At 48.7% G+C, this 24,778-nt stretch overlaps 1 protein-coding gene across 1 annotated transcript in view; it reads right to left on the minus strand.

The window, feature by feature from the left end:
* Positions 1–1,898: 1,898 nt before the first annotated feature.
* POLD1 (DNA polymerase delta 1, catalytic subunit) overlaps positions 1,899–24,778 on the minus strand; it is a 43,225-nt gene continuing 20,345 nt past the window's right edge. The window contains exons 14-27 of the mRNA XM_035135035.2: positions 23,726–23,814; positions 22,675–22,791; positions 21,616–21,729; positions 19,558–19,705; positions 18,382–18,477; positions 16,273–16,410; positions 15,151–15,326; positions 14,744–14,896; positions 8,338–8,440; positions 6,089–6,221; positions 4,870–4,983; positions 3,697–3,749; positions 3,128–3,225; positions 1,899–2,237 (exon numbers count right to left, since the gene is read on the minus strand). Coding sequence (XP_034990926.2) covers positions 2,141–2,237; positions 3,128–3,225; positions 3,697–3,749; positions 4,870–4,983; positions 6,089–6,221; positions 8,338–8,440; positions 14,744–14,896; positions 15,151–15,326; positions 16,273–16,410; positions 18,382–18,477; positions 19,558–19,705; positions 21,616–21,729; positions 22,675–22,791; positions 23,726–23,814 — 1,629 coding nt within the window. The 3' untranslated portion in view covers positions 1,899–2,140. The remainder of the gene's footprint in view (positions 2,238–3,127; positions 3,226–3,696; positions 3,750–4,869; positions 4,984–6,088; positions 6,222–8,337; positions 8,441–14,743; positions 14,897–15,150; positions 15,327–16,272; positions 16,411–18,381; positions 18,478–19,557; positions 19,706–21,615; positions 21,730–22,674; positions 22,792–23,725; positions 23,815–24,778) is intronic.

Consider the following 24,778-nt stretch of genomic DNA (forward strand, 5'->3'; position numbering starts at 1 on the left):
AGATGTTACCACCAGCCGCCAGCGGTCAGGCCAAGTTATAAGGAAGGGTCAAAGGTCACTGCCGGAAGCCCCCGTTACTAGCTGGTGTGTGCAACACGGCATTTCATCACATTTTTCATGCCCTGCGAAGTGCCACAGGGCCATTCCCCCACCTTCCTCGCCACAACCCTGCAAGCCTGAGACCCGGTTGGTCCACCCATGAAGGTCACCGGGTGACCTTGAGCCAGTTGCCAACTCCCAGCCTGCACTACCTCGCAGGGGTGTGGAGGATTAAGCAGGCAGAGAACATCCCGTGCATGCACCCCTAATTCAATGGCGGACCTGGGGGTCTCAAATTTCAGCGGCGCCCTGTGTGACACCAAAATTTGGTGGCCCTTTCTCCTGCTCCGTTCTTTTTTCTTTTTAGCAAAGGGAAGGAAACCTTTTATTTTCATTTATTCACTCTTCTCCTGTTCCATTCTAAATAACAGAACCACAGAATTGCAGAGGTGGGAGTCAAGTCATCTAGTCCAACCCTCTGCATTACAGGAATCTTTCGCCCCACATGGGGCTTGAACCCACGACCCTGAGATTAAGAATCTCACGCTCCACCGACTGAGCTACGCATTATTGTTGCAGTGTCCCCGAGGCTCCGCGGCCAGTGTGACCGAACTGGTCATGCTCCCCTAAATCCACCTCTGCCCGATTCTCTTGGAGGAAGGGTAGGATAAAAATGAATGATTTTACAGCTAGGAAAACTGAAGCTGAGAGGAAAGCAACTGGGTGTGGGGAGGGGAAGACGGTAGCTCCCACCAGGCCTGGCCACTGGCTATGCTTGCTGGGGCTGATGAGAGTTGTTGTGTAGAAATATCTGGAGGACCAAAGCTTCCCCACTCCCAAGTTATAAGAACAGGGTAGCAGCAGGTACTATTGCCTGAGACTCTGAACTGCTATCATCGGCTTCAGTATACAGTCTTGGGCTAGATAAACAGACTGACCTGGTAGAACAGAGCTTCTTCCTATCTTCTAACTTTGCCCCAGAATGACACGTCCTGGCTAAACTGGGATTTGAAGCCTGGCACTCCTGCGCGCTTAAAAACAAAAAAAGCAACTCTCTAGCCACCTGAGTTAACTGCTTTTATTTGCGTTATTTTGCTCACACACTAAGGTTGGCTGCAACCACCTGGTCACGGAGTGCAAGCGGGCAACACCATGCACTCAGCGGCGCTAAATAAATGTTTAGGAGTAATTTATGGTCCTCCTTATCTCGTTTGGCGATTGACCGTGGCAGTGGAGGAGGGGATCATGAGAACTGGGATGTGCAGAACACGGCGAGGGCAACGCAATGTGGCATCTCGAAACGCCGTCAGGAGATTGCCTTTGGTGCTCAAATTCCCATGTTTACCCCCATCATACAAGGCAATAAAGTTGCATGCACAAATCTGATTTCATCCTGCTAGGGCATGGAAAGTGGGAGAGGGCCATTGCTTTGGGGCTTCTCACAAGTCTCTGACCGCTGTGGGAAACTAGATAGGTCTTTTGCCTGATGCAGAAGGACCCCTTTTACGTTTGCTTGTTGAATGCATGCTGATCATAGAATCGTAGAGTCAGAGGGGGCCACCAGGATCATCTAGTCCAACCCCCTGCAATGCAGTAACCTTTTACCTACTATGAGGCTTGAACCCATGACCCTCAGATTAAGAGTCTCAGGTACAGCAAACCCCAAAGGTTAATGCAACACCTGGCCATACAGGTCAGTGGTGCCACCTTTATAGCTTCCATATGACAGGTAATTCATGAGCCTAGTGGTCCCTGCAGTCACCTGCTCCTAAAACACATCTGGCTTCTGCTATCCTTTAGTCCTCTTCCGGTAGAACTAAGGAACAGCTCAGGTCACCCCACTTAAGCCACTCGCATGTAGAAAAAGAAGAAATCTTTATTGGTAGAAATTCATACAAAACGTAGTCCCCGCAATTATCTCAAGGGAGCTTTCCTGATGGTATCGGCCATTGATCCTGGCGACAGAAGCGATGCCCAGAGCAGAACTGGGCAAGGGGAAGGAGCAATTTTCCCTGCAGCATAACCAGGCTTTGCTGCGCCTTTAAAAGAGAATAATGGGTGGTGGTGGGTTTCAGTCGGATGAACGGAAGGCAAAGAGGTATCACCACGTGGGAGGGCCAAAGCGTGAGATTAGCACTTCCTGGTCATCAAGGTCCTTCTGCACTTTCTTCCTCATGTAAAAGATGGGGCAGTCGCGGCTGAAAGGAGTTGGGAGAAAAAATTCATTCAGGGGTGGGAGTGACGGGGAACAGACACTTAATTGGCAGCCTGCATTTAGGAGACTAACTGAAGACCCTGATGGTGCTTGGAAACACTAGCTGAAAAAACTGGGTTTCCCCTGCAGGAAAAGGGGCCCAACAGAACCCAGAAATCTTGGCTCACACAATGGTTCCCTGTTTCTGTCGACTTGTATGAGGTAGTAGAATGGGCCGTACTGCTTCAGGCTGCAGGTTTGGGGGTGCTGCGGGGATTCTTGTTTTGGAGCGTTCCTCTCTGGAAATACTCTGCAAGGAAACTAGGGCAGCAGGGAGAAAACGCTGGGCTTGTCATCTATTTGCAAGGAATTTGTGTGGGGTTTTTTTGGGGGGGGGAGGAGTTTAAATGGAACATTCAAAAACGGTACCCTATTCATGCAGAAGAAAATAGTGCAGCCCACTCTGTCAACCTCAGGGCTTGCTACCTGTACACACCAGACCGTGGTGGACGTTGTTTCCCGATTTACACACAAATATGTCCAAGCAACCCCAGCTGATATCTCATGTGCCGGAGCAGAAGGCCCTCTCTCTCTCTCTCTCTCTCTCTCTCTCTCTCTCTCTCTCTCTCTCTCTCTCTCTCTCTCTCCACACCCCTGGCCGCTGCCAGCATCTGACAGGTGTTATATTTATAAAGGTAATAAACATCTTCAGGAGTACCAGCACCCCGCTAGCTCTCTGCGGGAGCCATCTGTTTGCTGTTCTCAAACCAGCCTGATAAGCAGCTGTAAACACCCAGGGGTGGCGTAAAGTCATATTTTAGCCCATTATCCCGTGGGAACGGGTAAGAGCTGGTGGCTGCTCGGCAAAGGCGTGGGGAGCGGCCAGCCCCTCACCTGGTACACAGCACATCCTCGTGCAGGCTTCCCTGGCACCGCTGGCACTGCGTCCACAAGCGCGAGAACTTCTCCTCCAGAGAGCTCAGGTGGGTCACCTGTGGGGAGAGGGAGAAGAAGAGGCGGGTGGCAGGACCAAGGCCACTTGGACCCAATTGTTCCTTGGCCCTTTCAAAACCCGCTAACCGCTTCACGCAGACTGCGGTTGTGGATCCTCACAATGTCTACACAAGCAGTTCAGCACCATTTGCTCCATATTGCAGATGGGGGCAAGAGAGAGGTAGACTTAAGGCCACCCAGTGAGTTCATGGCAAAGTGAGCTTCAAGCCAGAGACTTCCCAGGTCAGTCCACAGGCTACTACACCAGGAAACCTGGTTTCATATCCACTTAAAATTCCCAGTGGCTTGTTTGCAGCCCCATTCCTTTCCCAGTGAAGGGAGGAATTTCCAAGGTACAAGTCTAATTCAGAGCCTTGTGCCTCAGTCCAGTATGCAGGCCACCTGGGCTCCTCCTTGCTGGTGGAGAGTCACTTCCTCTCCCACCCAACCCAGTGCGCTCTACCACTTACCTCCTTCTGGTAAAGCTCAGACTGGCGGCCCAGGCAAAACTTGCACACAGCACCTTAAGGAGGAAAGCACACCAGAAAGCCATTTTCCTCCTTATCCCATTTCCACTTTGGAGTTCCTTCCCCGCCGCCCCTTTCCAAAGGAAAGCCACAATGGTGGAATGGCAAGGCAGCCTGTTTACATTCCTGCTGAGACAATGAGGTGGGGTGAATTTTTGCTCATGCCCAGGACCTGACCGGCCTCCTCTACCTTTGGGTCCGGGGAGGAATTTTCGCTGCGTCAGATTGATCTAAAGTTACTCGCTCTGCCATCTCCTTGCTGCTAGGCACCTGCTTTCTGGTGCAACGCGATCAAGTTTGCAGTGTGAGAGGGCCCTTGTCCCAAACACCTTCTGTCTCTTTCTCTAGTGCACGTAAGACTTTTGGGAAATCTCCGGTAAGTGCCCAGAAAGAACCCAGGAATGAATGAATGAATGAATAAATAAATATTATTATTTATACCCCACCCATCTGGCTGGGTTTCCCCAGCCACTCTGGGCGGCCCCCTACAGAATATTAAAAACACAATAAAACATCAACCATTAAAAACTTCCTTAAACAGGGCTGCCTTCAGATGCCTTCTAAAAGTCAGATAGTTGTTTATTTCTTTGACATCTGATGGGAGGGCGTTCCACAGGGCAGGCGCCACTACCGAGAAGGCCCTCTGCTCCCAGTCGTTCTCCAAACCACCCACCAGAAATTACTCCCATCCTAGGGTACTCAGACATCCTTTAATAGCGCCACATAACTTCAAACAAACCCAGAAACTTGGTTTCAGATCCTCTCCCACAACTTGCAAGTAGCCCCCCCCCCTCTCATCAGCAAACTTGAGAAAGAGGGAGAACAGGGAAGTAAGCAGAGGTGCCCAGAGATCAGGCTGTGTGTGTGTGTGTGTGTGTGTGTGTGTGTGTGTGTGTGTGTGTGTACAGCTAGGTTTTCCTGCTGGTAACGAAAGCCCAGTAGAGGCACCGTTTTGTGACACACGCTCCACTCTGTGGCAAATTCCGGCAAAAGGAACTTGCAACATGCGCTGCTGGTTAGGAGCGCATGATGGGGGAAGGGAGGGGAGGGGACTTGTTTTTGACATAGACTCTGCAAAGCGGAGGCCAGGAAAGGCAGGCGGGGACAGGATCTCACCATGGTGGTTGAGCACAGCCCGGCAACCGATGCAGGTGCTTCGTTTAGTAGCAAAAGCCATGAGCCCTCCGACTTTGGCTGTCAGGACTGTTTTGCAGCGAGTGTGTTCCCCCTCTGCAAAGGGAAGGAAATTAAGGGTCAAGCACGTACGCCACCTCCAATACATTACAGCAGTGGGGAGGGGAGGGTAAAGATCTGTATTCCAGCCATCTCTCGCCCTGGACTGCTCACCATTACTGTCCATGGAAAGGGATTGGTACCCGGATTTCCCTGGCAGCAGCTCCCGTAGAATAAGCCACCTGTGCCTGCATACTCATAGAATTGTACCCAGGGGTCATCTAGCCCAACCCCCAGCTAATGCAGGAAACTCAGCTAAAGCCTCCATGACAGACTGCCACCCAACCTCTGCTTAAAAAACCTCCAAGGAAGGAGAGTCCACAGCCTCCCGAGGGAGACTGTTCCACTGTCAAACAGCTCTTACCTACAGTTTTATCCCCTTTTCTGTGACAACGTGAGGGGGCACGAAAGCAGAAGAAGGGGGAGCAGGACTGGGTGGTGGAAAACACGTCACTTCCACCAAAACAGATGAAGAAAGAGTCTGGGGTAAGAGTCTCTTTCCGAAAGACGGCCCACACTGCTATTTCCTACCAATTCATCCATTTTTTGGGGGGGGGGGTCAGGGTCAAGCATGGGAGACTCTTGTTTCTCTAGAATGGCGTTTCCCAAACTTGGGTCTCCAGCTGTTTTTTTTGGACTACAACTCCCATAGTCCCTAGCTAGCAGGACCAGTGGTGAGGGATGGTGGGAATTGTAGTCCAAAAGCAGCTGGAGACCCACGTTTGGGAAATCCTGCTCTAGAAGGATAAGTTCCTGGTGGAGTGAAAGATGCAACAGAAGAAGTGAATAAACAATCCCTCCTGAGAAGGCCTGTAGGGCTGCATATTGAGATCACTTCCCTGGGGCGGTGAGGGACAACTCAGACACTGCTTTCGAGTCCACCAAGTGCAAAGAGGGTGGACCAGATGCAGATACACAGTGACAGGGATATGGTTACAGACGGCACCAAAAATTAATCCCAGCTTAAGATGAGAATGATTCAGGGGGTCTGCAGCCTATTTGCAGGATCACGGGGTCTTATTCCTCTCTTCTTCTCCAGAAAGCAGAGCCCAAGCCGTGCTCCGGTTTTGCTTGGCGTTGGGAGGCCAGCGGCCACACTCACTCAGCAAGACGTTCTGCGCCTTGCCCTCTCCCAAGATGGGCTCGAAGATGCGCAGGAGGGGCTTGGCAAGCTGCTGCTCCAGGTAGTACTGCGTGTCGATGGGCAGGTTATTCTCCAGCACGTAGATGGGATCCTGGAGAAACAGGGGAAATCTTTGTTGGAAGCTGCCCAGAGTGGCTGAGGGAAACCCCGCCAGATGGGCGGGGTACAAATAATAAATTATTATTATTATTATTATTATTATTATTATTATTATTATTATTATTATTATTATAAAAGGGACCCAGGTGGCGCTGTGGTTAAACCACTGAGCCTAGGGCTTGCTGATCAGAAGGTCGGCGGTTCGAATCCCTGTGACGGGGTGAGCTCCCGTTGCTCGGTCCCAGCTCCTGCCAACCTAGCAGTTCGAAAGCACGTCAAAATGCAAGTAGATAAATAGGAACCGCTACAGCGGGAAGGTAAACGGCGTTTCCATGTGCTGCTCTGGTTTGCCAGAAGCAGCTTTGTCATGCTGGCCACATGACCTGGAAGCTGTACGCCGGCTCCCTCGGCCAATAATGCGAGATGAGCGCGCAACCCCAGAGTCGGTCACGACTGGACCTAATGGTCAGGGGTCCCTTTACCTTTACCTTTACCTATTATAATAAAAGCAAGGAAGGGGTGGGTGGGTGTCGGGTTCTGAGTGCAAGTGAGTGTAAGTGTCGGGGTGTGTGTGTGTATGCACAGGCCATTAACATGGGAAGTTCATGGTAGCAGCAGTCAGTTTGATTCAATCAGTGCCTAGAGGTTTTGTCCTTTTCCAGTTCAGCAGGAAGAGAGGATATGAAAGTAGTAGAAATAGACCTAGTTACGCACCCCCCCACACACACAAATTAACTAACCCAAAACAAGATCTTGCAGAAGCATTAAAGCCAACCTAGTGAAAACTGGTGGGGGAGAGGGGCTCCAAACTTCAGCTCAGAAATTGCTTAGGAACGCAGGAAGCTGCCTTGTACAGTCAGACCGCTGGCCCATCCAGCTCAGTACTGTCGACACTGATTGGCAGCAGCTCTGCGGGGTTTCCTAGCCCAATCTGGAGATGCTGGGATTGAACCAGGGGCCTCGCAGGCCTGCAAAAGCAGGTGCTCTTATCGCTGAGCTACGGCTTCCTGAGCCCCACTTTGAGTTCCTACTTCCAAAAAACCTCTTCCTCCTTGAAGCCTAATGGTGAATGGCCATCTCCCCCCCACCCCCAAGTATTTTGCAGTGCTAGCGGTGCACATTTCAATACAGTGGAACCTCTACTTACGAATTTAATCCGTTCCAAATGCACATTCGTAAGTAGAAACATTCGTAAGTCGAAACGATGTTCCCCATAGGAATGCATTGGGAATGGATTAATTCGTTCCGGAGCCTAGGAAAAAGACCCTTTAAAAGAGATTTTAAAGACTTTAAAGGCATGCACAAAAACATTACCTTTCAGTGCAGGGAGCGCGGGCGGGTGGCAGCGAGGCGGCAGGTTAGTGGTGGCGGCGGGAGCCTGATCCGGCCATAGGCCAAGTGGGGGAGGCAGCGATTTGGTGAGAGGCCGGCTAGTGGTGGCGGCGGGGCCTGATCCGGCTGTAGGCCGAGTGCCAGGAGGCCACTAGCGGCGCCGGCAGGCCCGATCCAGCCGTGGGCCAGGCGCCCGAGGGGGCGGGAGGCTGCTAGCAGCGTCAGCGGGCCCGATCCGACCATGGGCCGGGCGGCCGAGGCGCCGGGAGGCCACTAGCGGCGTCGGTGGGCCCAATCCAGCCGTGGGCCGGGCGCCCGAGGTGGCGGGAGGCCGCTAGCGGCGTCACTAGAGGCGGCGGGAGGCCGCTAGTGGCGGAGGCGGGGCCCGATCCAGCCACGGACCGGGAGCCCGAGGCGCGGGAGGCCGCTAGCGGCGTCAGCGGGCCCGATGCAGCCGTGGGCCGGGCGCCGGAGGCAGCGGGAGGCCGCTAGCGGCGTCGGATCCGACCGTGGGCCGGGCACTGGAGGCGGCGGGAGGCCGCTAGCGGCAGAGGCGGGGCCCGATCCGGCCTTCGGATGTCGAAGAAATTCGTAAGTGGGCCCCACTTTGTATTGTTCGTAAGTAGAATTTTTCGTAAGTAGGGTTATTCGTTAGTCGAGGTACCACTGTACAGCCTTGCACCTGAAGAAGCATACATGTACAAGCCTAAATCCTTTCCCCCCCACACACAGTTACTGCTCCGTATTGCCCATCGCATCCCTCTCCCCATCCTCACCTCAGATTTCATGTAAGCCGCTACGCCTTTGGCAGCGCCGATAATGACATACGGAACCCGGTCCCCCAGGTTGGGAGCGCTGCCAGGATCCCGCCGGCGCATCCTAAAGGGAGAAGCCGTGAGGAGGTGTCACATGATGAGCCAGACTGGAAGGTGGCGCACCAGGATCAAACCAGCCCCCAAGGATGTGTTAAACAGAAGGAGGCACTGCAGATCGGGACTGAGGAACGTTTTCAGAGCCAAAAGGGATCTGGGGGCACATGTGCGTGAGAGCAGCATGGCTTTTAAAAGCAGTAACTTTGTTTTATGCTTGATGCACAAAAATCGAAAACCAGGCCAGCTCAAACGCCAAAATAATAGCTGGCAAATTCTGGAAGGTAGCAAAGATGTATAAACATACAGAACTGATTAGAGTGAAAGATTATATTTGACTTTTTATATGGTTTCATGTATTTTTGTTGTGAACTGCTCTATGTTTTTATGAAATAGCAGTCTATACATTTTTTATAAATAAACTAAAAAAAGAGAGAAAATGTTAAGGATCTATGGAATCCTCCAACTGCATTTATGAAGAATAAATGTAAGGGTTGACAAATATAACAGCTTTTCTATGTGGCAAAACATGAATCTATGTATATTGAAGGCGTTTATAATGTGTACATATTTAGCTTTTTGGTGCGATTACTGGATGGTTTTTGAGATTTAATAAAAGGTGACTTTACTGAAAACAGACACATACAAAACAGTACAAGTCCCTCAAAAGGAGCTGGAAGAAGTCAAAACGTGAGATGCCGAAAAGCCCGACATGCGACCCCCAGGTGCGCATAATAACACTATTAACATATTTTCCCCGAGCGGAGGCACCGCTGAGAAACATCTCGAAAAAGGTAACAGTACAGAACGAAGCACGAGGGCAAACTGGTACCAGCCCTGAAAGTGCCCCACCGGGGGCACTTTCACCACCCAAACTTTTGTTTGTCAAAGAGGCAGCGGAGCAAAAGGAGCAGGTCTGTCGCACCGGAACGTGTGTCTGTGCGAGGCAGATGAAGTGGCGGCAGTCAGACAGGAAGCCCAGAGCAGGAGGGGTGGGCGTCGCAGAAGGTTCCACTTGCAGCTGCGCTGGCCATAACTATTTCTGCCCTTCCCTTCAGTCATGCCTCACCAGCCACCCCCAACCCACACCCACCTTTTTCCGCTGTCCTGAGAGTAGACGGGCCTCGATAACTCAGGGTAAAGAAACTCAAGGGGGAGGGAGGAGGGGAAGAGGAAAGATACCCTCTTGCTCTCAAAACTCAAGAAAGGGGACCACAGAGCAGCCGTAGAACGTAAGGACACAAGGAGAGGCTGCGGGATCAGGCCTGTGGCCCATCTACTTGGACCACAGCTTGGACTACTGCAATGCGCTCTACGTGGGGCTACCTTTGAAGGTGACCCGGAAACTACAGCTAACCCAGAATGCAGCAGCTAGACTGGTGACTGGGAGCGGCCCCCGAGACCACATAATACCGGTCCTGAAAGACCTACATTGGCTCCCAGTACGTTTCCGAGCACAATTCAAAGTGTTGGTGCTGACCTTTAAAGCCCTAAACGGCCTTGGTCCAGTATACCTGAAGGAGCATCTCCTCCCCCATCGTTCTGCCCGGACACTGAGGTCCAGTGCCGAGGGCCTTCTGGCGGTTCCCTCGCTACGAGAAGCTAAGTTACAGGGAACCAGGCAGAGGGCCTTCTTGGTAGTGGCACCCACCCTGTGGAATGCCCTCCCACCAGAGGTCAAAGAGAACAACAATTACCAGACCTTTAGAAGGCATCTTAAGGCAGCCCTGTTTAGGGAAGCTTTTAATGTTTGATGGATTTCTGTATTTTAATGTTTTGTTGAAAGCTGCCCAGAGTGGCTGGGGGAACCCGGCCAGATGGGCGGGGTATAAATATATTATTATTATTATTATTATTATTATTATTATTATTATTATTATTATTATTATTATTATCTAGGCCAGCATCCTGTTCTCACAGGGGCCAACCACATGCCCCCATGGGAAACCTGCATGAGGGCACTCTCCCCTTCTGCAGTTTTGACAAACTGCTATTCAACACAACCTTTGAAAGGTCCAAGCGGGGGTGCCAACTTGAATAAAATATTGGGCGGGGGGGCAGGTACGCCCCACCCCACATAACCCATCATATGACGCAGTGCACACACATCATTTGAATGGCAATGCCCGTCAACTTTGGGGAAGCCCAGCCCACCTCAAATATTTTATGGGGAGGGGAGGGGAGGGCGAAGACCCTTCAGCCCCTAGGAATTGGCTCCTATGGGTCCAATGCACGGCGTCTCCAGTTATGAGGATCTCAGGTGGCAGGGCTGGAAAAGACTCTGCTTGAAAACCTAGAATCATAGAATTGTGTAGTTGGAAGGGACCCCAAGGGTCATCTAGTCCAACCGCCTGCAATGCAAGGAATCTCCGCTAAAGCATCCATGACAGATGGGCCCATCCAACCGCTGCTTTCAAACCTCCAAGGTAGGAGAGTCCACAACATTCCAAGCGAGACTGTTCCACTGTCAGAAAGCCCATACTGTCAGAAAGTTCTTCCTGATATATAGTTGGAATCTCCTTTCTTGTAACTTGAAGCCATTGGTTCAGGTCCTATCCTCCAGAGCAGGAAAAAAAAACTTGTTCCATCTTCCATGTGACAGCCTTTCAAATATTTGAAGATGGCTATCATGTCTTCTTTTTTGCAGGCTAAACCTACCCAGCTCCTTCAACCGCTCCTCATAAAGGCTTGGTTTCCAGACCCTTGATCATCTTGGTTGCCCTCCTCTGCACACGTTCCAGCTTATCAACATCCTTCTTAAATTATGGTGCCCAGAACTGGACACAGTATTCCAGGTGTGGTCTGACCAAGGCAGAATAGAGTGGTACTATTACTTCCCTTGATCAGGAAACTATAGTTTTGCTGATGCAGCCCGGAATAGCATCAGCTTTTATTTGCTGCTGCAACACAGTGTTGACTCATGTTAAGCTTGTGAAGCTTGTTATGCACCAACTACCGGTGCTGAAGAAAGTGAAATTGACCAATTCTATGAAGACCTACAACACCTTCTAGAAATGACACCAAAGAAGGATGTTCTTCTCATTACAGGGGATTGGAATGCTAAAGTAGGGAATCAAGAGATAAAAGGAACAACTGGCAAGTTTGGCCTGGGAGTTCAAAATGAAGCAGGGCAAAGGCTAATAGAGTTCTGTCAAGAGAACAAGCTGGTCATCACAAACACTCTCTTCCAACAACACAAGAGACGACTCTACACATGGATATCACCAAATGGGCAGCATCGAAAACAGATTGATTATATTCTCTGCAGCCAAAGATGGAGAAGCTCTATACAGTCAGCAAAAACAAGACCTGGAGCTGACTGTAACTCAGATCATCAGCTTCTTATAGCAAAATTCCAGCTTAAACTGAAGAAAGTAGGAAAAACCACTGGGCCAGTAAGATACAATCTGAATCAAATCCCTTATGAATACACAGTGGAAGTGAGGAACAGGTTTAAGGATTTAGATTTGGTGGACAGAATGCCTGAAGAACTATGGATGGAGGCTCGTAACATTATACAGGAGGCAGCAACGAAAACCATCCCAAGGAAAAGGAAATGCAAGAAAGCAAAATGGCTGTCCAACGAGGCCTTACAAATAGCGGAGGAGAGGAGGCAAGCAAAATGCAAGGGAGATAGGGAAAGATACAGGAAACTGAATGCAGATTTCCAAAAACCAGCAAGGAGAGACAAGAGGGTCTTCTTAAATGAGCAATGCAAAGAAATAGAGGAAAACAATAGAATGGGGAAAACCAGAGATCTGTTCAAGAAAATTGGAGATATGAAAGGAACATTTCGTACAAAGATTACCATAATCAAGGACAAAAGTGGTAAGGACCTAACAGAAGCAGAAGACATCAAGAAGAGGTGGCAAGAATACACAGAGGAATTATACCAGAAAGATATGGAGGTCTCGTACACCCCAGGTAGTGTGGTTGCTGACCTTGAGCCAGACATCTTGGAGAGTGAAGTCAAATGGGCCTTAGAAAGCACTGCTAATAACAAGGCCAGTGGAAGTGATGATATTCCAGCTGAACTATTTAAAATTTTAAAAGATGATGCTGTTAAGGTGCTACACCCAATATGCCAGCAAGTTTGGAAAACTCAGCAATGGCCAGAGGATTGGAGAAGATCAGTCTACATCCCAATTCCAAAGAAGGGCAGTGCCAAAGAATGCTCCAACTACCGCACAATTGCGCTCCTTTCACACGCTAGCAAGGTTATGCTTAAAATTCTACAAGGCAGGCTTAGGCAGTATGTGGACCGAGAACTCCCAGAAGTGCAAGCTGGATTTCGAAAGGGCAGAGGAACCAGAGACCAAATAGCAAACATGCGCTGGATTATGGAGAAAGCTAGAGAGTTCCAGAAAAACGTCTACTTCTGCTTCATTGACTATGCAAAAGCCTTTGACTGTGTCGACCACAGCAAACTATGGCAAGTTCTTAAAGAAGTGGGAGTGCCTGATCACCTCATCTGTCTCCTGAGAAATCTCTATGTGGGACAAGAAGCTACAGTTAGAACTGGATATGGAACAACTGATTGGTTCAAAATTGGGAAAGGAGTACGACAAGGTTGTATATTGTCTCCCTGCTTATTTAACTTATATGCAGAATTCATCATGCGAAAGGCTGGACTAGATGAATCCCAAGCCGGAATTAAGATTGCCGGAAGAAATATCAACAACCTCAGATATGCAGATGACACAACCTTGATGGCAGAAAGCGAGGAGGAATTAAAGAACCTTTTAATGAGGGTGAAAGAGGAGAGCGCAAAATATGGTCTGAAGCTCAACATCAAAAAAACCAAGATCATGGCCACCGGTCCCATCACCTCCTGGCAAATAGAAGGGGAAGAAATGGAGGCAGTGAGAGATTTTACTTTCTTGGGCTCCTTGATCACTGCAGATGGTGACAGCAGTCACGAAATTAAAAGACGCCTGCTTCTTGGGAGAAAAGCAATGACAAACCTAGACAGCATCTTAAAAAGCAGAGACATCACCTTGCCGACAAAGGTCCGTATAGTTAAAGCTATGGTTTTCCCAGTAGTGATGTATGGAAGTGAGAGCTGGACCATAAAGAAGGCTGATCGCCGAAGAATTGATGCTTTTGAATTATGGTGCTGGAGGAGACTCTTGAGAGTCCCATGGACTGCAAGAAGATCAAACCTATCCATTCTTAAGGAAATCAGCCCTGAGTGCTCCCTGGAAGGACAGATCGTGAAGCTCAGGCTCCAATACTTTGGCCACCTCATGAGAAGAGAAGAATCCTTGGAAAAGACCCTGATGTTGGGAAAGATTGAGGGCACTAGGAGAAGGGGACGACAGAGGACAAGATGGTTGGACAGTGTTCTCGAAGCTACGAACATGAGTTTGACCAAATTGCGGGAGGCAGTGCAAGACAGGAGTGCCTGGCGTGCTATGGTCCATGGGGTCACGAAGAGTCGGACACGACTAAACGACTAAACAACAACAACAACAAAGCTTGTGATCTGCTAAGACCCCCTAGATCCTTTTTACATGCACAGTGGTACCTTGGTTCTCAAACTTAATCCGTTCCGGAAGTCCGTTCCAAAATCAAAGCGTTCCAAAACCAAGGCACGTTTTCCCATAGAAAGTAAGGCAAAATGGATTAATCCGTTCCAGACTTTTCAAAACAACCCCTAAAACAGCAATTTAACATGGATTTTACTATCTAATGAGACCATTGATCCATAAAATGAAAGCAACAAACAATGTATGGCAGTCACACAATCAATCAATCAATCAACGAACGAGTAGCTGAACTGGGTTCCACACAGTCATGAAAACAAAACAAAAAGTCACAAAAACACAAAAGAAATAGCAAAAACAGACAGACCTCAGCGTAACACTCAAAATGGAAGTGTGGCACTCAAATCGGAAGCATAACAGTCAAAACGGAGCATGTTTGGCTTCCGAAAAACGTTCGCAAACCGGAACACTTACTTCCAGGTTTGCAGTGTTTGGGTTCCAAGTTGTTTGAGTGCCAAGGCATTTGAGAACCAAGGTACCACTGTACTACTAGTAAGCCAGGTGTTGCCGTCGGGGCCCCCCTATCTCATATTTGGGCATCTGGTTCTGCCTAGTGCACAACCTTGAGAAAGATGCTGCCAGTTAGATAAATGATGGTCAGACCCAACGTAAAGGGAGTTTCATGTTCAGTCTAAATATGTGGGGTGTCTTGGGGTCAGGGCCACCACCCTTGCTCTCTTCGGAAGTGATGCATTTCTTTCCCCCTGCCCCCAACCCAACAAGAAAAGGTGGGGGAAAAGTGCCGCCTCTTCCTTCGCTCAACTCACCGCTCGGCCAGCTCCACATGAGCCTGGCGACCTGCGTATTCATCCGCTGTACGTGTCAGTTCCTTGGTGATCACCAGCTGTGAGATGTCAACTCTGTTGCAAAGCAGATCGGAGATCACCTCCTTGGCATGGGCCACGGCACCTGTAGGGTCCCTGCAGAGAAGGAAGTGTGGAATAATCTGAGCCCCTCCTCTCTTTCCCGCAGAAGAGAACCGTCCCCAAAGGAATCAAGGTTTTGACCCTTCAGGTAGGCTACAGAAAGCTGGGGTGCTATAGACGGGTTTGCTATTTGTAGGAGCCAGTTTCTAAGAGTTTTGTCCCAGCATCCAGGAATTCAGCCTTGGATCATGCCCACAACTGCTCGGCAGACCAGAACGTGGCTTCGTCTCAAACAAACACCTACAGACCTATCTATGAGCAGCTTCTGCAGGCAGGTGTTGATGAGGTTTGCCACTAGGGGGCAGTTGTCTCGGCGCACAGTCTCAATGCCCTTACAGTCCATCTTGTCGTGGGTGTCAGGATTGGAAGAGAAATAGAGGCCAGCATAGCGTTTCTTGTTGATCAGGAGATAGGGGAAGTATACCTGGTGTGCGGACAGATGGAGAAAACAGTAAAGGCCTGTGTTATCACATAGGAGCCTTCAGGCACTAAAGCTGGAACTTATTTCAGAAGGTTCTTGTTGGGCAGAAGCTGGAATAGCTCAGTCAGTAGAGCATGAGACACTTAAATCTCAGGGTTGTGGGTTCAAGCCCCACATTGAGTGAAATATTCCTGCCTTGGGGGGGGGTTGGACTAGATGACCCCTGTGGTCCCTTCCAACTCTACAATTCTATGATTTTAGGATGAACAAAGACTCCCCCCCCCCCAAAAAAAAAATTATGATTGGGGAGAATAGGAGAACACGAGGGTTAAAAACCTCTTTGGGGTGAGACAGGATTGCTTTTTCAGCTGAAACAGCGGATGTTTCAAGTCCCTGCTCAGTAACTGCACAGGGTTTGAGTTGCCACGGGAGGCTTGCTTTGAAATTAAAATAGCATTTTTGAATAGCTCAATTTTCCCCATTAAGCTCTGCCCATTCTATGCGGTCTCGAGGGTGCTCAGGATTCCCCTCGGCTGCTTTTTTACATTAACGGAAGATGGGTGCATTAGTCCGTCATGGATAGTTGACATTCCTGCACCGCAGGAAGTTGGGCTAGATAACTCTTGGGGTTCCCCCCCCCCAACTCTATGATTCTAATTGCACAGCAGACATCACGTCTAGTTTAGGCCCTCACAATCACAGGGAAGATGCTATAAATGTTGTCAAACTTCCTCGACATGTACCAGTGTAAAGGGATGTGTGCCCTTGGTCTTCTTCATTTCCCATCTCCTTCCTCCCTGCCCATCCGCTCCAAACGTCATCTCTTATTTTCCACCTCTTACGTTAAGGCATTTCCTAGCGTTATATGGGAATCTCATGGCCGAGGGTTTCCAAAGTTACGAACCCAGCGGGTGGCGGAGGGAGATGGAGAGGCCCTTGTGAGACTCACCTTCTCAAACTCCAGCTTGATGGGGGGAATGAAATGGCTGGAGACCCAGGCAGCTGCGTCCCTGCCTATCTCCATGGCCTCGGCGACTGACGGCACACCCAAGCGGCACATGACGGAGTCTGTGTCCCCATATACTACCTGTTAGGGGAAAAGGCTGCAATTAAACTCTGGAAACTGCTACCCATCTCTCCGCGTCTCACAGCTTCTCAGCCGCAGGACAGCTATGCCAGCTGCCTCCACCACAAGCCACAGCGTGTCGCTTTCTCTTCCTCTTGCAGCTTCTGTCTGGCTCATCTTCTGCCCCGTTTCCCTGTCTGTGCCACTTTCCCAGCCACAAGATCTCTTTCCCTTCTGACTGTCCTGTGGCCTCCCTGCTGCGACTCCTCCCCTCCCAACGGCCATTGCAAGCGTGATAAATGCCACCAAACAGACTATAAAAACGACGCAATATCCAAATGGAAGACTGGGAAAAATTATGGAAAGTCAATTTAAAATTTAAAACTTAATTCGTTCCGGGGGTCCGTTCGCAACCCGAAAATTACATAGAGGCGCGCTTATGCGCTTGCGTGCGGCGCGATTGAGCGCATCTGCGCATGGCGAAACCAAGAAGTATATACTTCCGGGTTCGCCGTGGCCATAACCGGAAGATTCCGTTTCCACAGGGATACGTAGAGGTACGACTGTATTGTAAAAAGAGAATTATATGAAATTGATGTATCAATGGTACGTTACTCTTGCAAAAATGGCAAAAATGTACAGAACAAGCTCTAATAAGTGTTGGAAAACACTTATTAGTGTAAGTGTAAAGAAAAGGTCCAGCTTTTACTTCCATACATCACTACTAGTTAAAGCTATGGTTTTCCCAGTAGTGATGATGGAATTGAGAGCTGGGCCATAAAGAAGGCTGATCGCTGAAGAATTGATGCTTTTTAATTATGGTGCTGGAGGAGACTCTTGAGAGTTCCACGGACTGCTAGAAGATCAAACCTATCCATTCTGAAGGAAATCAGCCCTGAGTGCTCACTGGAAGGACAGATCCTTAAGCTGAGGCTCCAATACTTTGGCCACTTCATGAGAAGAGAAGACTCCCTGGAAAAGACCCTGATGTTGGGAAAGATGGAGGGCACTAGGAGAAGGGGACGACAGAAGATGAGATGGTTGGACAGTGTTCTTGAAGCTACGAACATGAGTTTGACCAAACTGCGGGAGGCAGTGCAAGACAGGAGTGCCTGGCGTGCTATGGGACTCCATGGGGTCACGAAGAGTCGGACACGACTAAACAACAACAAAGAAAAAGAAGGCTCATTTTTTCATATGTGGTGGAATTGTATTAAAAATTATTGGGAAATGATTTATAATGAAATGACAAGAATGTTTGAGACCACCTTTGTTAAAAGACCAGAACCTTTTTTGCTAGGCATTTCAGGTCAAGATTTGCCAAAAGAGAAGAAGAAACTTTTTATGTATGCTACAACCGCGCGGCTAGGATATTGCTAGCCCAAAGATGGAAAAGTGATAAATTACCAACTAAAGAAGAACGGCAAGAAAAACTGATGGAATACACAAAAATGGCGAAGCTAACTGAAAGACTTAGAGACAAGAACAATAAAGACTTTTGAAAAAGACTGGGAACAATTTATGTTGTACCTACAGAAAAAAATGTAAAGAAATAGGCTCACTAGCAGGATTTGAGTAAACACTTACAATTATCAAAACAAATACAGGAGGTATAAAGATGATGGTAAAATGACAGGAGTATAAAATTATTGAATTTAAAGAATTTAATATTAAAATACAATAAAGCAAGCAGGATAAGTTATTATGTAAAAAACCCGAAGAGGAAGTTGAGGGAAGTCATGAGGGGAGGGGGAAGCCTGGGCATTGCATTTTTTGTTATGATGTTATTATGATAAAAATGTAAAATACAATAAAAATTGAATTAAAAAAGATAAATGCCGCCAAAGACAGTATGTGAGGTGCCAGAACAAGGCCCCAAAACTGAGGTCGGACAGCTTTAGTAATGGCAATCTTTAACACTGTCCTTCAAGGGCTTTCCCCAATCTGCACCACCCCAAAAGGAGACAGGTTATCCTGCATTGCCCCTCCAACCTTGGCGTCAGAACTGTAACCGTTGGCGATTGTGTACTTGGATTCCACCAGCTGCTTCGTCTTCTCAATCATCTGACGCCCAAACCCAGTCACGCTCTGGAAAAGAAGGGTCAAAGCGATGTATTTCGGAGGACGGATAAAAGGGCCGAAGGAAACTTTTGCTTACCGCTGCCTTAAAAGCTTAACCTGAAACCCCAGCCATACTTTGCTAGCTATAGGGTTTTCCCCGAGGGCTCACGGATGCTACCGAGTTGCATTGCTTCAGAAACAGGAAGCAGTGCTCCCAACACGCAAGGACCAAGGAAGCAGACCCGAACATCCCTTCCTGTCCCCAGAGTGCTCGAGGGCACCCTAATCTGCATGGAGATGCATGCCATTTGCCCCAGATGCTGCAGATTGGATTGGAAGCGGGAAAGTCACCAGAAAATACTTTGTGGGCTAGATCAGGCCTGGTTTAGACACTGCATTGTTGGAGATGCTGCACCCATTACACCCAAACATTTTCCTGCTGACTAACCTACCCTACAGAAATAAAACTAGGAAAGCGAAAATCCATGAAGTTCAGTATTCCGCTTCCAAAAGCGGCCAACTCTGAGCTGCGACCAGCAGGTAACGAATGGGCAGTGGGCTTACCCTGCTGTTTGTTCCCAGCGTCTGGGAACTCACGAGGTCTAGGATATGTTGCTTCCATTTATCTGTCACAGTTTATAGCTAGCCTGTAGATAGCCGCTCTCTGCCCTGCCTTGGTTTATCTAATCTTTCCAAAAACTAATCTAAGCGACTGGCAAGCAATGCCTCTTGTAGCGGTGGATTCCATGAAGTTTAAATTGGGCTTTTTGCGAGCAGAACTTCCTTTTGACTTCCCTGAACTCGCCACCCATTAACTGCAGAACCTCGTTTCGTTTTCAAAGGCTCAGAAAGTTTGCTTCATGAATTATAGCAGGCCACAAGGATCAACACAACAAGGATGCCTAGAGAAATTCAGCTTGCGATAGCAAATGAGGGATAACTTAATAACCAATTGACTTGCTCTGCGGCTGACATGCAACCAGCCGATCTGGTAAACAGGGAATCTGTAATAGTTGTTTCCTCCGTGTTTTGTTGACACTTGTGCATTGTACTATAAAACCATAACCTGACAACTCCCCCGAGTTTGAAGGGGGTGGGCCAGCTTACCTGAGATATCTCAAGGCAAGGCAGCTTGCCCACTTGGGCTCCAGTGAAGCCGTACACAGAGTTGGCGCTGACCTTGAGCGCCAGCTGCCGTCCGTCCAGCACTTGGCGCTTGAATGGGTCCGTCTCCTGCTTCAGCTCTCCCTTGGCCCTGAGCCAAAAATGGGACAGAACAAAGAAGGAGTGAAGAATGACAGCAACAGTTCTGTACTGGCCCCTCCCTACCAGCCACCAATGGGCAGGGAAATAATGCGCCACCTGAGAAACTCAAGTGCACATCCGTTAAGTGAAACTCTTTTTAACAGCCTTCTAAGCCCTCTGGATGGTGGTGGTGACGGATATACCACCCTTCATCAAAAGATCTCAGGGGGGTTCACGAGATAAAAATACAAGATACCGTTTCCATTAAAGTTTTCAAATACAGTAGGACCTCGACATCCGAACGATTTGACTTCCGAAGGTTTCGACTTCTGAAGTCGACAACCCCGGAAGTGCTTTCGCCGCGCGCAAGCAGCACAAAACACAGAAGTGGCGCTTCAAAAACCAAAGACTTCGACTTACGAAGACGGCCACGGAACAGATCGTCTTCGTAAGTCGAGGTACCACTGTATACATTTCTACCGATAAATATCCACCATTGTAATAACTTTAATATTTTTTTTTATACAAAATTACAAGATACTGTATTGCATCTGCCACACTTCCGTTAAAAGAATGTATAAAGAGTACAGTAGTACCTCGGTTTTCAAACGTAATTGGTTCCGGAAGACCGTTCGAGTGCCGAAACGTTAAAAAACCAAAAACTCAATACGGAAGCTTCAATACAGAAAATTCAAAACGGAAGCCACGTGGCATGTTCAACTTCCAAGGCACGTTTGAAAACCAAAGCATTTACTTCTGGGTTCACGGCGTTCAAAAACTGAAATGTTTGTCAACGGAGACATTAGAAAACTGAGGTACCACTGTATTTGCATTTGAAATGCAGCATTCTTAACCAATGGTCATATGATAAGGAATTAAGGAGCTGTGGGTGGGTTGGGTGCGTATTATTTATAGCATATTAGAATAGGTTGTATGACTTGGTTTTGCATTCCTAATTTGATGAAAAATAAAAACTCTTCCCCCAAAGCATCAGAAGTCCAATGTGAAATATTCTCATTGGAGAAGGATGCAAAAATAAAAGAGATGCCCCTTCTCCCAGTGGTTTGCTTTTTTCCTCATAATTGGGCTATATCCTACCTTCCTTCCCCAATCCCCAGCACTACTCAAGTTTATTAAAGTGCCATTACCAAATTCTAGATGACATAGGCCTTTGCTACAAACACACTTCGCTTGCCACCTGCAAAACCAGGCTATACTCACTTCCATACCAGATCTCTAAATACCTCTAGGGTTCCCAGCATTTAAGGTATCTCTCCTCCCTCCCTCCTGCTATGCATCCCAGACATCCTTCCCTTAGAGCACCCTTGCAAATAAGCCTACAAAAGTTACTAGCCTGAAACGAAACATCACTAGCATGGAGAGCTCCATTCCTCTGCAAGCACAGGAGCCTTTTGCATTTCTATGCCGTGTGAGGAGGAGAGGGCCTTCTTTCGTCTGGCATCTCCCACTTTGGTAGACGGCAGGCAACACAGTGCTAGGTCCCTCCTCCACCAGCCTGATCACTCACCAGCATACAGTTCCATGCACTCGCCTGCATCCAATTCCTTGTCGCCTGTGGCTACCAGGTGAGTTCTTTAATACAAGGCTGCTTAAACCTTATTTCCCAGTCAGGGAAACCAGAACTCCTTCTCCAGATGCCTAGTCTTGCACAGGAAGATGCCTTTCTATGTCCTGGATTATCAGCCCCTCTAAGTCAGGCATGTCTACTAGGACTGGCTGCCAACAGCTGCCCAAGGTTCTGGTTCTGCTATCAACTGGAGGTGCTGGGGATTGACCCAGGAACACTGTGCGTGCAAAGGAAGGCGCTTGAACCCCAAGTTATGGGCCCGCCCTCCCTTCTTCCAATTATCTTACACCCTAAACTTCCCCACCACTCTGCACATGGGCCTCCTACTTCACCTCTTGCGGGCAGCCAGGAGGTTCTCCAAGATCTCAGGCAGCAGCCCTTTGCGGACGGACTCCTTCACAAAATGGTCCCCAGTCGGGGTGCGGATGAACTGCTCTGCCGAAAGCCTAGTAGGAAGAAGCGACAATCCATCAGACCCTAGCCACCCCCTTTATGCACGAAGTCACCTTAGTCTCCAGCCCCTCCCTGCTATTATTGGGATCCACTAATACATGCCATGTGGATAGCTTCCATGGTCACTCGCCCCAATTCCTTGCTCCCCTAATTTTATCTCCCATAAGACCATGCCAGGAAAGAGAATAGATCTCCCCCTTCTTCTGGGACATCAGTGATACAGCCAAGGTGGTCTCACACATTATCATTATCATTAGTAGTAGTAGTATTTGTATACCACCCTATACTCGCAGATCTCAGAGTGGTTCACAACATAAAATCACAAAATAAAAAACACAATTACATAATTAAAGCAAAGACAACCTAATAATCCCCCCTTGACTTTCCATGTTACTTAGGATCCCCCATGTGAAAAAAGTAAAGGTAAAGGACCCCTGGACGGTTAATTCGAGTCAAAGGCGACTATGGGGTTGTGTCGCTCATCTTGCTTTCAAGTCGAGGGAGCCGGCATTTGTCCACAGACAGCTTTCCGGGTCATGTGGATAGCATGACTATTGCCGCTTCTGGCGCAACGGAACACCATGACGGAAACCAGAGCGCACGGAAACGCCATTTACCTTCCCGACACAGCGGTGCCTATTTATCTACTTGCTCTGGTGTGTTTTCGAACTGCTAGGTTGGCAGGAACTGGGACAGAGCAACGGGAGCTTACTCCGTCGCAGGGATTCGAACCGCCGACCTTCCGATCGGCAATCCCAAGAGGCTCAGTGGTTTAGACCGCAGCGCCACCCGCATTCCCCATGTGAGAAACCAGGGAGGAGCACTTCCCTCCCACCCCAGGGCTGCAAGGCTGGTCCCTTGACTCCTCCCTGCCGTTTAGGCTGTTGTTCCCTTCAATTAACTCTGCAGTCCTTTGTTTCAGATCCTTTCCCACTCACCCATAGCGCTCAACCGCCCCCGGTTGCAGCAGTGTGGTATAGCACAGGTTGTGAGCCATCATGATGGAAGGGTACAGGGAGGAGAAGTCCAAGGTCGCTATGGGCACGTCGTAATATCTAGAAGAGAACAGCAGTTCTGTTAAGCTCTTCCACCCCACCTCCGTACACCAGAAGCACAGGAAGCTGCCTCGTAACACAGAGTTGGGTCCCTGGTCCATCAAGCACAGTACTGCCTAAACTGACCCGCATTAGCTCTCGAGGACCTTTAACCAAGCCCTTTCCTGGCTCTGATAAACTGTACACCTTACCCTGGGCCCCCATCCTTGGTTCCATCTCTCCCACTTCCAGCCCCATGACTCATTCTTATCAGAACCTCTCCCAAGGTAGAGCTTATAATAATAATAATAATTTAGTCTTTGTACCCCGCTCATCTAACTGGGTTTGCCCCAGCTGCTCTGGGCAACTTGCAGCAAATTAAAACATTAAGCATCAAACATTAAAAACCTTCCCTATACAGGGCTGACTTCAGATATCCTCTGAAAGTCAGGTGGTTGTTTATTTCCTTGACATCTGGTGGAAGGGCGTTCTACAGGGTGGGAGCCACTACCGAGAAGGCTCTCTTCCTGGTTCCCCATAACCTCACTTCTCTCAGTGAGGAAACCGCCAAAAGGCCCTCGGAGCTGGACCTCAGTGCCTGGGCTGAACAACGGGGGTGGAGACGCTCCTTCAGGTATAAATGGCTGAAGCTATTTAGGGCTTTAAAAGTCAGCACCAACACTTAGAATTGTACTCCAAAATGTACTGGGAGCCAATGTAGATCTTTTCTCCTCCATTGCTCCCAAAGTGGAATAACGTGGGCTCCAGATGCCTTACCCTCAGCTCTACTCCTTCCTCCCTGCCTCCTGGCTTCCATCCCAGTCACCCCAGTGCTTTCCTGCACCAACTCACCAAAACAGGCTGCGAAAAAAAACCTCATGGCAACCTAAACCCTCACTCTTGACCCAGGCTTGGGGAAGCACATTTCCCCGCCTTCAGGTCCTGCCGGCCTTACCCTTTCAGAGGTTCAATGACAGTAGCTCCAGCATAGTCTTCCCCGCCTTCTGACTTCACCACTGGCATAACCAGATTCTGCTTCATGGCCTTTGGGCAGAGAGAAGTTGTCAGTTTGGGGTTTGCCTTGGCACTCTCCCATAAACCACCATGTTATTTCCAAGTGGGTCTGTCCCACTTGCCTAATGTGCTGCCTGTCAATCCCCGCACTTATTATATCAACAGAAACAACACAGAGAGCACTTTAGAAGTTCATATAATGGGGGCTGGGAGGTGGCCTGTTACCTTTCCCCATTGGTAAGGTGCAGGTAGATGGCAAGCAGATGTCACAAAGCTATTTCCAGCGAGGCTAGATAGCCCTAGTCAGACCAATAGCTCAGTGTTAAAATTATCCAGTTATCTGGTCACTCAGATTTGTTACATTACGAATACTGCTACCACAATGGCCTCCTATTATGCATGGCAATCCATGTCGTTTTCTACACACAGTATTCAAGCACTTTCCTCCAGGTGAATGGGGCTAGCAGACCCAGAAATAAGCTGGCATTTCTCCCTTTAAAAATCAGACGAGGGAGAACCTTTGGCCTTCCAAATATTGTTGAACTGCAACTTCCACCATCCCTGGCTACTGACTACGCTGGCTGGGGCTGATGGGAGTTGTAGTTTAGCAGCGTCTGGAAGGTCAAAAGTTTCCCACTCCATGCTTTAGAAGGCAGGAGCACACATGCTTGCCAGAGACCTGAAGCTGCCTACAGAGCAAAATGTGACAATGGGAAGTAGAGAAAGGACAAAAGAAAGGAAAGTTATCAGTATTTACTTTTTATTTATTCAGCTGTATCCTGCCCTTCCTCCCAAAGGAGCCCAAGGTGGTAGAAGGAAGAGCCTCCCAAGCCTGCTTTATTTAAAGAAAAAGAAAAGCAGTGTGGTGTAGGGGTTAGAGTCGGGGAGTTAAAAATCACTGCTCAAATGTGAATTAGGTAAATGGGCCCTAGTAAAATGTCTGGGTGGAGGGAAAGAGGAGCCAATCTAACAGAGTTTTTGTGAAGAATGAGAG

Source organism: Zootoca vivipara, chromosome 13 (genome assembly GCF_963506605.1).
Source record: "Zootoca vivipara chromosome 13, rZooViv1.1, whole genome shotgun sequence".
Classification (NCBI taxonomy): Eukaryota; Metazoa; Chordata; class Lepidosauria; order Squamata; family Lacertidae; genus Zootoca; species Zootoca vivipara.